The sequence below is a fragment of the Sus scrofa genome, chromosome 12 (assembly GCF_054392235.1).
Source record: "Sus scrofa isolate SSC_HxYL_T2T_F1_AM1 chromosome 12, Sscrofa_HxYL_maternal_Yorkshire_Landrace_v2.0, whole genome shotgun sequence".
Classification (NCBI taxonomy): domain Eukaryota; kingdom Metazoa; phylum Chordata; class Mammalia; order Artiodactyla; family Suidae; genus Sus; species Sus scrofa.
In genome coordinates this window covers 54162678-54177960 of record NC_139394.1, presented here as the reverse complement: position 1 = coordinate 54177960, position 15283 = coordinate 54162678, and the positions used below count along the sequence as shown (strand labels likewise).

At 44.4% G+C, this 15283-nt stretch overlaps 2 protein-coding genes across 6 annotated transcripts in view; both read left to right on the top strand.

Annotated features, from left to right (window-relative positions):
* The window catches only part of SPATA22 (spermatogenesis associated 22), a 170916-nt gene that overhangs the window by 53937 nt on the left and 101696 nt on the right, over positions 1-15283 (top strand). The window lies entirely within an intron of this gene.
* On the top strand, positions 6631-13702 carry LOC100517779 (olfactory receptor-like protein DTMT). 2 transcript variants are annotated; one of them, XM_084985674.1, is made up of 2 exons: positions 6631-6701; positions 9153-13702. In XM_084985674.1, exon 2 carries the CDS (start codon positions 9201-9203, stop codon positions 10170-10172), a length of 972 nt encoding a protein of 323 aa, XP_084841800.1. In that variant the 5' UTR covers positions 6631-6701; positions 9153-9200; the 3' UTR covers positions 10173-13702. The 2 variants fall into 2 exon arrangements, with proteins under 2 accessions (XP_084841800.1, XP_084841799.1); XM_084985673.1 differs by lacking the exon at positions 6631-6701 and adding an exon at positions 8109-8266.

Below are 15283 nucleotides of genomic sequence, written 5' to 3'. Positions count from 1 at the left end.
AATTTCTTCAAATATATTTTCAATCCCCTTTTCTTTTTCTTCTCCTTCTGGAATTCCTATTATGCATAGATTGGCCCACTTCATATGATCCCATAGGTCTCTTATGTTGCTTTCATGTTTTTTCATTTGACTTTCTGTCTGCTGTCCTGTTTGGGTGATTTCCATTATTCTATCTTCCACATTACTAATTTGTTCCTGTGCATTGTTCGTTCTGGTTTTTACTACCCTTAGCTCAGTGTGTTCTCTGCACATGAATTTTGTCGTTTTTCTTGGCTCTGCCTTATATTTTCTAGTTCCTCTTGGAGGGAATCTGTATTACTGGTGGAGGTGCACTCCCTGTGGCCAGGCAGGGTTTGCTGTTCCGCTAGTGTGGAGTGTTTCCTGAGGGCTGGTGGTGTTGGCTGGCCTTCTTTGAGGCAGCGGGGCATTTCCCAAGTTTGGGCGGGGCCAGCAGGGTCACTCTGAAGCAAGGAGGGTCACTCTGAAGCAAAGGAGGACTCCCCGAGGGTGGGCAGGACTGTCACCACTGCACCATGGTGGTGGCGGTGCACTTCCCGGGCCGGGCAGGGTTTTCCCTGGTGCCCCTGTGCCACAGAGCTCTTCCCGTGGGCGGGTGGTGCTCTTCCCGTGGGCGGGCGGTGCTGGGCGGCTTGCTCTCCTGGAGTGCAGTGCTTCCCGAGGGTAGGCGGGGCTCGCTGGCTCCCTCGGAGACAGAGGAGCACTTCCCCAGGGTGGACAGGACTGACAGGTCCACACCGCGATGGAGGCAGACTCCCTGTGGCCGGGCAGGGCTTGGCCCTGCGGTCCTGGGCAGCTCCTGCGTGTGGGCAGTGCTGGGCCGTTGCTTCACACGAGTGCCATGCCTCCCGAGGGCAGGCAGGCCGGGCCGGGCCGGGGAGAGCCCAGGAGGTGGTTGGCTTCCTGCGAGTGGTGAGGCCAGTCGTCCGGGATCAGATAACTTTGTAGTCACAATGAGTAAGAGGAGATAAAAGAGGGAAAAAACCAAAAACCATATCATGAAAGAAATATGGGATATCTTTACAGATCCATACAGAGAGTCAAGGATGATAAGGGAATAATACAAATAATTCTATGCCCGTAAATGTTGCAATTTAGATGAAATGGATAAATATGTTGAAAAACAATTTCTAAAGCTCACTCACAAAGACCAGATAACCTAAATGGTTGTTTTTATTGGAGAAATTGGATTTGTGTGTAAAATTCTCCTGACAGAGAAAACTCCAGGACTAGACGGCTTTATTGGTTATATTATGAAGCAGTTAAGAGAGAAATAATACTAATTCCATTGCAAACTCTTCCAGGATGTACAAGACGAGGAAGTACCAACTCATTTTAGGGCTCTGATAGCGAGACCAGATAAAGACATTGCAAGGAAGCTGTAGACAAATACCCGTCATGAACATACACATTAAAATCATCAAAGATAGGAACCAGTAGAATCTAACAGTATATGAGAAGGATAATAAATCACTATCAGGAGGAGGTTATTTGGGGAATGAGAGGCTGTTCTGGCGTTTCTGTTGTGGCTCACTGGAAACGAACCTGAGTAGTATCCATGAGGACGTAGGTTTGATCCCTGGCTTTGCTCAGTGGGTTAATGATCCGGCATTGCCACGATCCATGGTGTAGGTCACAGACATGGCTCGGATCCTGCATTGCTCTGGCTGTGGCTTTGGCCAGTGGCTGCAGCTCCAGTTCGACCACTAGCCTGGGGACATCCATGTGCCACAGGTGCAGTCCTAAAAAGAGCAAAAAAAAAAAAAAAAAGCCGCTTCAACATTTAGAACCCAATAAATCTTAAATGCTCATATCATCACCTAAGGAATAAAAATCCATATGATTAAAAAAAAAAACCAAAAAACCACCATTGGAGTTCCCGTCATGGCACAGTGGTTAAGGAATCTGACTAGGAACCATGAGGTTGCAGGTTCGATTCCTGGCCTTGCTCAGTGGGTTAAAGATCTGGCTTTGCCATGAGCTGTGGTGTAGGTTGCAGACACGGCTGGGATCCTGAGTTGCTGTGGCTGTGGTGTAGGCCAGTGGCTACAGCTCCGATTTGACACCTAGCCTGGGAACCTCCACATGCCGCGGGAGCGGCCCTAGGAAGGCAAAAAGACAAAAAACAAAACAAAACAAAAAAAACCCCCACAAAAACAAACAAAAAAACACCATCGCATGAAACCCTAAAGAAACCACTGAAAATAAAAGTTTTATTCCAAAGTGTAGTTTTGTGGATATGGGTATTGCTCCAAGTGGCCCTTTGCTATTAAAAAGGGAGAGTCATTTGAAGAAGAACAAAGATTCTCACAGTAGGTAGAGGAAAGAACTTTGGCAAAGAAAATGCAACATTAACTTAAGAAATTTGTGATTAAGACTCTCATCAGACTGGGAATAGGCAAAAACTTATTCAGTCTGGTGGAAGAGCAGAATTGTATGTTATGTCGTAGTTAAGGTAAAATTGAATCCTTTGGCCTAAAATCAGGAACAAAGTGGAGTTCCTGTCGTGGCGCATTGGTTAACAAATCTGACTAGGAACCATGAGGTTTCGGGTTTGATCCCTGGCCTTGCTCAGTGGGTTAAGGATCTGGCGTTGCCGTGAGCTGTGGTGTAGCTCGCAGACGTGGCTCAGATCCCGCGTTGCTGTGGTTCTCGTGTAGGCCGGCGGCAACAGCTCTGATTAGACCCCTGGCCTGGGAACCTCCATATGCCGCGGGGGGGTGGGGGTGGGGGTGGGGGTGGGGGGGCCCTAGAAAAGGCAAAATGGCAAAAAATAAATAAAATAAAATCAAATCAGGAACAAAGTGAAAATGTTTGCTCTCATTACTCTTATTCAGTATTTTACTGGAAGTCCTAGGAAATGAAAACATACAGTTTGGAAAGTAAGAAAGGAAACCGTCTCCATTCACAGACAACATGGTCATTTGTGTAGAAAATCCCAAAGAATGTAAACCAGTTCTTAGAACTAATAAGTGCGTTTAACACGATCACAGGATACAAGGTCAATATGTTTAAAAGTTCCATTTTTGCATATAAATATTAATATATGATGAACAGGTAGAAAGTTAAAAAAAAACCTTTAAAGTACCATTTACAATAGTACCCAGCTATTAAATACTTAGGCATAAATCTTACATGACATATGCAAGACGCGTGTGAAAAATCACCACCCATCGATTGACGAAATAAGGGAGATCCAGGGAAATGGATAGATAGGACGTGTTCATGCACTGGAAGACCTGATAGTCTTAAGAAGTTGACTCCTCCAAAACTTAGCCAGAGTTTAAACACAATTCCAGTCAACATTTCAACAGGGTTTTTGGAACACAGATTGGCAGTCTGATTGTAAAATGTATATATCAAGACAGGAAACTGAAAAAGAAATTTTGATTTTGGAAACGAAGGAGAAATATCAAGACTCACATTGTCTGATTTCCAGAGTCATTATTTTGTTAAATAATCAGGAAAGTGTGACATTTGAGGAAAGATCGAAATATAGATCAGTATGGAGCGTAGAGAATAGTGTATGGAGTCCAAAAGCAGATTCACTCCGGTATCATCCATTGATTTTTCAGTTCAGATATAGTTGCTGTGTAATACTATATAAGTTCCAGGTGTACAACCTAATGATTTACGATTTTCAATCATCCATTGATTTTTTTTTTTTTTTTTGTCTTTGTGCCTTTTCTAGGGCTGCACCCGCAGCATATGGACGTTCCCAGCCTAGGGGTCCAGTCCGAGCTGTGGCCACCAACCTACTTGAGGATCACAGCAACGTGGGATCCGAGCCGCGTCTGCAACCTACACCACAGCTCACGGCAGCACCGTGTCCTTATCCCCCTGAGCGAGGGCAGGGATCGATCCTGTGTCCTCATGGATGCCAGTCCGGTTCGTTAACTGCTGTGCCACGATGGGAACTCCCCATCCATTGATTTTTTGACGAAGGTATAAAGACAGTTCTGTGGAAGATAGTCTTTTCAGCCAAAGGGGCTGGAAAAACTGGATTTCCACATGACAAATAAAATGGCTCAATCTGTACCTCACCCTCTCAACACAAAGCACTCCAAATATATCATACATCTAAATACTTGTATGAGTACTGAGAAAATGCTGTTTTGGAGGAGCCAGACACCCTGTTTTGTGGGGCCAGAGGAGTCCCAGGGCAGGAAACTTGGAGCATGTCGAGCAGAACTGAGGTGAGGCGATGGCAGGTTGTATCTACTAAAGCTGGCTGACAGTCGGGTGTGTCTGGAATAAGGGTTGAGGCTGATAGAATCAAAAAGGTGCCCGAGAATTGTCTCGTGTGGTTCTCAAGGGAGGAGTGCTTCTACCAGGGGATGTAACAGTGGTTTCACTGAATGTGAAGTTGAGACAACCACCTGGACATTTTTTATTTATTTTGTAATGTTTTATTCTTTGTTTTTAGGGCCGCACATGTAGCATATGGAAGTTCTTGGACTAGAGTTTGAATCAGAGCTGGAGCTGCTAGCCTATATGCCACAGCCACAGCCATGCCAGGTCCAAGCCACGTCTTTGACCAAAACCATAGCTCACGGCAAGGCTGGATCCTTAACCCACTGAGCGTGGCCAGGCATCAAACCCGAATCCTCATGGATACTAGTTGGATTCATTACTGCTGAGCCACAATGGGAACTCCCAAACACCTGAACATTTTTAAAAATAATTATTGAAACCTTGTTTCCTTTTTTGTAAAAAAAAATTTGAGGTATAATTAATGTAATAATATATTAGTTTCAAGTGTATAACAACTGTGGTTCTTCTGTGACCTGGATATAGGGACAGGGTTGTCATTCTGTTTGGGGCCAGTGCTGTTGATTACCAAGGGAAAACTGGGCTGCTCTATACAAGTGGAACAGACATGACCATGTCTGAAATTCTGGGGGGAATTCTTTGAGTGCCTTTTTTAGTGTTTTCATCCGTAGTAACAAATGTTCATGAAGCTGTAACAACCCAATAAGGCAAGAGCAATGAGGAGGCAGATTCTCTAGGAATGAAGGTTTGCCTGATACCAACATGGGAAGGACCCAGTACAGCTGAGATGACGCCAAAGTAGTAAAAAAAAAAAAATGAGTTGTAAATGTTTTATGGCCTTGTAGTCAATTTCAGGGCAAGGAAGTGCCGGAGACCAGGAGGTAATCGGACACACATGGAGGTTCCAGAGATGGTGGTGGTGGCAGGGAGCTGCTAAGGTTTTCCCGCAGAAGTAGCTTACACATCCGGGTTTCTTTTCTTGGCCTGAGGAAAATGGAATATATTCAGGGAGAGTTTAATTTTTCTCTCATTCCAGTACTTTCCAAGTGTCTGCATGTATTTGGCTCATAGAAGTCTAATCCTTAACTGCAGGTTTATCGCTCCTCTGCAGTGTGTTTATAGGGGAGTGAATGGTAGCGAGAGATTTATCACGCTGAAAATCTTTCCAGAAAATCCCTATCTTTAGTGGCACTGTGCCCAAAGAGCAGTGAAGGCCTCTTCTTGGTCATAGAATAAAGAAAGTCTCCTAACTCCTAAGATAAATATTTTAAGATATTCACAGCCTGGTTCCTGCTTGTTTTTATGGTCTCACTAACCATCTTCTTTCACCTCCAAAGTGCAAGTTTCAGCCCCACATACTACTGTAGGCGCCAAACACAAACGTTTATTTCTTAATAGGTAGCGAATAAGTTTTTTCACTTCTTTTTTTTTTTTTTTTTGGCTTTTTAGGGCCGCACCTGCAGCATATGGAGGCTCCCAGCCTCAGGGTCAAATCGGAGCTGCAGCTGCCAGCCTCTGCCACATCCACAGCAACCCAGGTTTCAAAATGAGCTGTGTCTGTGACTTACACCACATCTCATGGCAATGCTGGATCCTTATGACAGAGCTCAGGGCCAGGGATCGAACAAGCATCCTCATCAGTACTAGTTGGGTTCAATACTGCTGAGTCACAATGGCAACTCCAGTTTTCATACGTGAGCTTCTTTCTCTCCCCACCTTCCCTGAAGTAATCACTGGTCCAGGTGTGATTAGTGACTGCAATGAGTGACTGGTCCAAGATTCCGAGAGCATTTGTCCTAGAGAGGCCTTGGGTAATTTGTCTTTAATGAATTCTTCCAGGATCTGGACTCCTCTGGGATCCAGGGCCCTTTGGGCCCAGGGATGATTAGAACCGTAGACAGGAGAAGAGCTTTTGCAGACGAAGGTGAGGGTGGCAGAGGCTCTTTCACATGCCTTAGTGGATAAAGGGGAGCAGGATCTTGGGTCAGGGTCCTGGAGTCCCCCTCAGACACACAGGGTAAGTTGGGCAGAGGGCAGCTGAGCTGCTCCCTTAGGGTTCTTCCAACCTGAGGCTCTTGTTTTCCAGGTTGTGCGATGTTCTGCAGAAGGTCTCGGGGTGCGAGAACCCGCCCCTTCTCCATGTCTCTGCCTCCCCTGGTTTCTCCACATTTGAGAAGTATTTTTATTAAGTTTCACTTGTCACCATGCTTTTATTAGTGATAGCATTAAGAAATATTACTTAATATAGAGTCTACTTCCACAGTTTGCGTCATTTCAACAAAATAACAGCTCTTGAGGTAGGCATTAATGGAATAGCTCCGACCCCTTGTTCTACTTCAGAAGCACCTCTGAGCTTTGAACAGCTTTGTGCAGCCCTCTTCTCACAGACTGTGGTTAGCAGTCACTGAGGGGTGAGTGGTCATATTTCTGTTGAAAAGCGAGGTGTATCCTTGCTCCTCAGGGTGTAGTCCGTGGACCGCGGCATGAACCGTACGTACCTGGGTGCTAATTTAAAATGTAGAAGTTGGCCTGCAGACTCGGAAGCAGTGTGAACCCAGAGCTCCAAGGTGGTTTGCATGGAGATTACATTTAAGAAGCACTGCCTGAGGGGATTGGTATGTGCCGAGAACTCCTGATTGAAAGGGTGAAGAAGGTGAGGGGCTCGTTGCATCAGCAGCGCCGGGATCCTCAAGTGCTGCCTCTGGTTTGTCATCCCCAGTCATACTGTCAGCACAGGAGTCAGGTCCCACGCAGTTATCAGGGAAACAAAATTCCGAGAAGCCTGGTGAGTGATTTCTGCTACGTGTTTCTTCCCACTGTGATGCCAGTAGCTGCGGCCGTGTGTTAAATCCTGTTACTGTGTCCGGGTCAACTGGCATCAAGGGGTGCAAATCCCAGCAGTGGGACTCCGTTATGTGTTCAGTGAAGGAGGGTCCCCCATCTCTTCGTGCTTGTCGTGTGCTTTCTTTGTCAGCTTTGAGGCACCCCGGCGAGAGTTAGGCTTAACCAGAGACTGAGATCCAGTGGGGCGTTCTGTCTGTCTCTCCAACTCCATGTGTATACGTGCATGTATGTCTAATATCCCCATCGTCCATCGTCTGATAGTGAAATTGCAGTGTGTTTGAAGCACCGTGTCATATTCTGTGGGGACGAGACTACGTCCCTACATTTTGTAATAAAACGTGAGCTTTAGTGCTGAATGGTTGAGGCTAGCATGTTCTTGTCCTGGGAAGATTGAGTAGGAGTGGTGGTTCTAACCGAAAAGGCGTTTTGCTGCCTTTCACGTTGGAGGAATGCATGTCTCAGCCTAAAGCACAGGCAGTAAGTCTTTAGGAAACACGACCCCTATCCAGGCAGTGTGCCGTGTGCTAGCTCTGCTGTAGTTGTGAAGGCAGTTGTAGACGTGGTGTTTCCTGCGTGGCCTCTCTTGTCTGGCAGGGAAGGTGGCTACGAGGAAATAATCCCCTTGGCCTGGCGTGTCGTGGGAGGAGCACGGGATGCTTGGAAACAGAGCAGTGGGTGTCGCCTGGTCTGGGGAGACAGGGAAGGTTTGCTGGGTTAGCGGCATGCAATCTGTGAGAAGGATAAATGGGGGCAGGCCACGTGGAGGGCGCCGAAGGAAGAAGATGCTGGGGAAGAGGAGCAGCAGATGCCGGATGCTGGGGCAAGATGGTTGCATTTAAGTCCCGCATTGCTGGAGCGTGAGCTGTGAGTGTAGTGTGGCGGCCAGATGAAGCTATGGAGGCAGGCAAGGGTTAGGTTATGAGTCACCTCTGAAAGGCATTCGGCTTTAAGGACTCTGCCTTCATGTCAAGAGCATTGAGAGTGCAGGGAGACTTTGTGGAGCAAGGTCACCGGTTCTCCATCTTCAAAGGCCTCGTGTGATGAAGGATACTGACATAGAGGGTTCCAAGCACGGCAGCAGGGAGATGAATTCAGAGCTGGTTCCAACAGTCCAGACAAGATGTGATGCCAGGTAGGCTGATCTAAGGATCTAAGGATGTTGATGAGAGAAAGGAGGGAATGAAAGAAAACTGTCATGGTTTCATCTGGAGCCTGTGAAACTCTTTTTCTGAGCTGCGGAGATGAGAGGAGGAGGGAGTTGGGAGAAGGGCACAGGGGATGATGTGTTTCTTTTGGAATCCGTTTAGTTGAAAATGCATGTGATGCCGTCGGAGAAAGCTAATCATGAAGCAGTTGAGTATTTTTTGACTAGGTTAGCGAGACACCTAAATGGATGTCTAAAGCCATTGGAGTAGGTGAGGTTTCCTGGAAGGTACATGGAATTAGAGGAGAACCGCCTGTGGGTAAAGGTCCTAGGACATCCGTCAACTTGAAGCTGTGAACCAAAGAGAAGCCAGTTGTAGTTATTCACGATGTCTGGCCAGGCAGGTTTGAGGAAAACCAGTATACGCTGTGTCTCAGAATCTAAGGGATAAATAAGAGAGTTTTAGGGTGTTTGTGCTGTCGTGCGGTGGGGGAGAGTCCAGCGTTGTATCTGAACTGGCATGGGGTCGATCCTGGCCCAGTGCAGTGAGTTCGGGATCCAGGGTGTGTTGCTGCAGCTGTGGCATAGGTCACAGCTTTGTTTCGGGTTCGACCCCTGGTCTGGGGGAACTTCCCTGTGCCATGAGGGTGGCCAAGCAGGAAAAAACGAAATGAGTGTTTTTGGCAAGTTGGAATGTTGTTTCATGTTGAAGGGAAGTAAAGTAAGAGCGTCAGTTCCCCTCATAGGGATTCTGTTTGTGGAGATTTGAAATAGTATAGAGATGGTCATTATTGGGGTGAGCGTGAGCTAAGGTATTTTTGCAGAGCATGTAGCAGACCATGGATCGTATACTGATGTTCATTTTTAACTTCAGGTTTTCATGGACACTGTCCTTTCCTCTTGAGGACCTTGGAGAAAGAGCATGACAGGAAGAAATCAAACGGTTGTTTCAGAGTTCCTCCTGCTGGGACTGCCCATTGAGGCGGAGCATCGAAGCCTGTTCTGTGCTCTGTTCCTGGCCGTGTATCTTAGCACCGTCCTGGGGAACCTCCTCATCATGGTTCTCATTTGCCTGGACGCCCACCTCCACACGCCCATGTATTTTTTCCTCAGCAATTTGTCTTTCTCTGACCTCTGCTTTTCCTCTGTCACCATGCCCAAATTGCTACAGAATATGCAGAGCCAAGACCCATCCATCCCCTATGCTGGCTGCCTGACCCAAATGTATTTCTTCTTTTTTTTTGGAGACCTGGAGAGCTTCCTCCTTGTTGCCATGGCCTATGACCGCTACGTGGCCATCTGCTTCCCCCTGCGCTACACCACCATCATGAGCCCCAAGCTCTGTCTCTCCTTGGTGGTGCTGTGCTGGCTGCTGACCACGTTGCATGCCATGCTGCACACCCTGCTCACGGCCAGACTGTGTTTTTGTGGGGACAACGTGATCCCCCACTTTTTCTGTGATTTGTCTGCTCTGCTGAAGCTGTCCTGCTCTGACACGGGCGTTAATGTGTTGGTGATATTTATCATTGGTGGACTCATTGTCGTCGTCCCTTTCCTACTGATCTTGGTGTCATATGCCCTTATTTTCTCTTCCATCCTCAAGGCCCCTTCTGCCAAGGGCTTTTGCAAAGCCTTCTCCACCTGTGGCTCCCACCTCTCTGTGGTGTCACTGTTCTATGGGACAGTAATTGCTCTCTATTTGTGCCCATCAGCTAAAAATTCTACTGTGAAGGAGACGGTCATGGCTATGATGTACACTGTGGTGACCCCCATGCTGAACCCCTTCATCTACAGCCTGAGGAACAGAGACATGAAGGGAGCCCTGGGAAGATTCTGTCTCTCTTTGTTGGTAAACCTGGGCTTTGGACATAATTTTGTCAAGCATACTCATTAATACTGGACTATTCTAGATTTTTTCCTCACCTGGAAATTTCTGTAAACCTGACACGATGCATAATTTTTTAAATAGGTAAAATGTAGTCACATTGTTAAAGTAGGGAGGCGTGTCCTGGTGATATTCTAGCAAGGTCTTCCTCTTTGTCTTCCTTTTGGAACCCTGGAGAAGCAGATTGTATTTATTTTTTATTTTGTTGTTTTTTTTTTTCTTTTTTCTTTTTATATAATGATTTTTTTTTAAATTTCCCATTGTAGCTGGTTTACAGTGTTCTGTCAGTTTTCTACTGTATAGCATGGTGACCCATTTTATTTTTTTGGAGCCACAGATGCAACATATGAAAGTTCCCAGGCTTGGGGTGTAGTTGGAGTCACAACTGCCGGCCCACACCACAGCCACAGGAATGCCAGATTCGAGGAGTTTCTGCAAACTACACAACAGCTCATGGGAATTCTGTATTCTTAACCCACCAAGCGGGCCAGGGATTGACCCCATATCATTATGGATATTAGTCACGTTTGTTTCCACCGAACCTCAACGGGAACACCTGGAAAATCATATTTAAATAATGTTCATGCCTTACACACTTGCACTAATTTAATACAGAAGAGTTTTTTGCCCTTTTTTGTTAAATCTTGAACTCTGTATTGAGTTTGATAATGTTTTAAAATAATTCTGTCTTTTTGAAAACTCATTGTTTATAAATACCCTTTTTTTGGTCCATTGTACAGCATGAGGACCCAGTTACACATACATGTGTACATAAGTTTTTGTCCCATTGTCGTGCTGTGTTGTAAGTATCTAGACATAGTTCTCCGTGCTACACAGCAGGATCCAATTATAAATCCCTTCCAAAAGCAGTAGTTTGCATCTGTTAATCCCAAGCTCCCAATCCCTCCCCCCCCACCAGGCGACCACAAGTCTCTTCTCCAAGTCCATGATTTTCATTTCTGTGGAAAGGTTCATTTGTGCTGTATATTAAATACCAGATATGAGTGTTATCAATATGGTGTTTATTTTTCTCTTTCTGACTTACTGTACTCAGTCTGAGATTCTCTAGTTCCATCCATGGTGCTACAAATGGGTATATTTTGTTCTTTTTTATGGCTGAGTAGTATTCCCTTGTGTGTGTGTGTGTGTGTGTGTGTGTACACCACATCTTCCTAATCCAGTCATCTGTGGATGGACATTTGGGTTGTTTCCATGTCTTGGCTATTGTGAATAGAGCTGCAATAAACATGTGGGTGCATGTGTCTTTTTTAACCAAAGTTTTGTCCAGATATATGCCCAAGAGAGGGATTGCTGGGTCACATGGTAGTTCTTTGTATAGATTTCTAAGATACCTGCATACTGTTCTCCATAGTGGCTGTACCAGCTTACATTCCTGCCAACAGTGCAGTAGGGTTCTCTCTTCTCCACACCCCCTCCAGCATTTGCTCTTTGTGGACTTCTTAATGATGGCCATTCTGACTGGTGTGAGGTTGTATCTCATGGTCGTTTTGATTTGCATTTCTCTAATAATGAGGGATGTCGAGCATGTTTGCATGTGCTTGTTGGCCGTCTGTATATCTTCCTTGGAGAAATGTCTTTTCGGGTCCTTTGTCCATTTTCCCATTGGGTTGTTGGCTTTTTTGCTGTTGAGTTGTGTAAGGTGTTTGTACATTCTAGAGATTAAGGCCTTGTCAGTTGCATCGTTTGACACGATTTTCTCCCATCCTGTAAGTTGTCTCTTTGTGTTCTTTTTGGTTTCCTTTGCTGTGCAAAAGCTTGTCCGTTTGATTAGGTCCGATTGGTTTGTTTTTGCTTTTATTTCTGTTGCTTTGGGAGACTGACCTGAGAGAACGTTTGTAAGGTTGATGTCAGGGAATGTTTTGCGTATGTTCTGTTCCAGGAGTTTGATGGTGTCTTGTCTTATGTTGAAGTCTTTCAGCCATCTTGAGTTTATTTTTGTGCCTGGTGTGAGGGTGCGTTCCAGTGTCATTGATTTGCGTGCAGCTGTCCAGGTTTCGCAGCAATTCTTGCTGAATAGAGTTTCTTTTTCCCATTTAATGTTCTTGCCTGCTTTGTCAAAGATTAGTTGGCCATAGGTGTCTGGGTTTATTTCTGGGTTCTCTGTTTTGGGTTCCATTGGTCGGTCTGTCTGTTTTGGTACCAGAAGCACACTGTGTTGATGACTGTGGCTTTGTAACATTGCCTGAAGTCTGGGAGAGTTATGCGTCCTGCTTGGTTTTTGTTGCTCAGAATTGCTTTGGCAATCCTGGGTCTTTTGTGGTTCCATATTATTTTTGGATTGCTTGTTCTAGCTCTGGGAAAAATGTCATGGGTATTTTATTATAGCAATGAAGTGTTTGAACCTACAGGACTATCAGGCTAAAACACACCATTATAGGAGTGAGTTAACATATTTCATATTTCATATTTTTTGATTTGGCAATCCCAAATCAAATCCAAACATTACATTCACAAAAAATGCCAAGTATTCATGCATAAATAAATGGAAACCATACAACCAAGAAAAGAAAGGAGACCGGAGAATCAGAGAATCAACTGGAAAACGTGGTTTAAAATGGCAGTTAATAAACATCTATCAGTTATCACCTTAAATGTCAATGGGCTGAATGCTTCAATCGATAGACACAGAGTGGCTGACTGGATAAAAAAGCAAAAACCTTCAATCTGCTGCCTATAAGAAACTCACCTGAGGACAGAGGACACATATAGATTGAAAGTGAGGGGGTGGGAAAAGATATTTCAATGCCGATGGACAAGACAGGAAAGCAGGAGCTGCAATCCTCATATCAGACCAAATACACTTTAAAACAAAGGCCATAAAGAAAGACGAAGAAGGACACTCTTTAAAGGTTAAAGGATCCATTCAAGAAGAGGATATATTACAATCGTCAACATATATGCCCCAAATATAGGAGCACCCAGATACCGCCAATAAATACTAACAGATATAAAGGGAGAAACTGATGAGAATACTATCATAGTAAGAGACGTTAACACCCCACTCACATTAATGGACAGAGCCTCTCGACAGAAAATCAGTAAAGCAACAGAGATCCTAAAGGACACAATAGAAAAGTTAGACTTAATTGACAGCTTCAGGGCAATGCATCCAAAAAAATCAGAATACACATTCTTCGCAAGTGCGCATGGAACATTCTCAAGAATTGATCACATCCTGGGGCACAAAGCTAACCTCAGCACACTTAAGAGTATAGAAAGTATTTCGAGTATCTTCTCTGACCACGATGGCATGAAACTAGAAATCAACCACAGGAAACGAAATGAGAAGAAACCACTGCATGGAGACGAAACAACATGCTACTAAAAAAACCAATGAGTCAATGAGGAAATCAAGAGGGAAATTAAAAAATTCCTCAAGACAAATGATAATGAAGGCACCACCTCTCAAAATCTATGGGAAGCCACAAAAGTAGTGCTCAGAGGGAAATTCATAGCCATACAGGCCTTCTGCAAAAAAGAAGAAAGGTCTCAAATGACACCTTAACCCACCACCTAAATGAAGGAGAAGAAGAACAACAAAACCTAAAGTCAGCAGAAGGATCAAAGAGGAAATCATTAAAATAGAGATTCAAAAAACAACAGAGAAAATTAATGAAAACCAAGAGTGGGTTCTTCGAAAAGGTAAACCAAATTGACAAACCTCTAGCTAGACTCACCAAGAAGAGAGAAGAACCCAAATAAACAAAATAAAAAAGGAGAAGTCACAATGGATACTACAGAAATACAAAAAACCATGCGAGAATACCATGAACAACTGTGTACTAACAAATTTGACAATCTAGAAGAAATGGACAACTTTCTACAGTCTTACAGCCTGCCAGAACTGAATCAAGAAGAAATAGGTCAACTGAACAGACCAGTCACTAGAAACGAAATTGACTACATCATAACAACACTCCATACGAGTAAAACTCCAGGACCAGATGGCTTCACAGGCAAATTCTGCCACACATACAAAGAGGATCTGGTGCCCATCCTCCTTAAACTTTTTCAAAAGCATGAAGAAGAAGAAGGAACACACCCAAAGACATTCTACGAAGCCACCATCACTCTAATTCCAAAACCAGACAAAGATACCACCAAAAGAGAAAACTATCGGCCAATACCTTTGATGAATATAGACGCAAAACTTCTCAACAAAATCCTAGCCAACCAAATCCAACAGCATATCAAAAAGATCAGACACCACCACCAGGTGGGGTTCATCCCAGGTTCACAAGGATGGTTCAACCTACGCAAATCAATCAACATCATACACCACCTTAACAAAAGAAAAGTCACAAACCACACGATCATCTCAACAGATGCAGAGAAAGCATCTGACAAAGTCCAACATCCATTCACGACCAAAACTCTCACCAAAGTGGATACAGAGGCAACAACCCTAAACATAATCGGAGCCATTTATGACAAACCCACAGCAAATAGGACACTCAATGGAGAAAAGCTGAAAGCCTTCCCACTAAAATCTGGAACAAGACAGGGATGCCCACTCTCACCACTGCTCTTCAACACAGTATCGGAAGTCCTGGCCACAGCAGTCAGACAAACAAAAGAAGGAAAAGGCATCGAAACAGGAAGAGAAGAGGTAAAACTCTCACTGTATGCAGACGACATGATACTAAACATAGAAAACCCTAAGGACTCAACCCAAAAACTACTTCGACTGATTAACAAACTCAGCTAAGGAGCAGGCTATAAGATTAACATTCACAAATCAGTCGCATTTCTGTATACTGACGATGAAATATTACATTGGGAATACAGAAATACCATACCCTTTAAAATTGCACCCCAAAAAATCAAATGCCTGGGAATACACCTGACCGAGGAGGTAAAAGTCTTGTATGCCAAGAACTATAAAACATTAGTCAAGGAAATTGAAGAAGACATAAAGAAATGGAAAGCTACTCCATGCTCCTGGGTTGGAAAAATTCATATGGTAAAAATGGCCACACCACTCAAAACAATCTACAGTTTCAATGCAATCCCTATCAAATTACCCTTGACATTTTTCACAGAACTGAAACATTTCTCTATGCTCTTAGGTCAAAGCTAAATAACACCCAAGCTTCTCA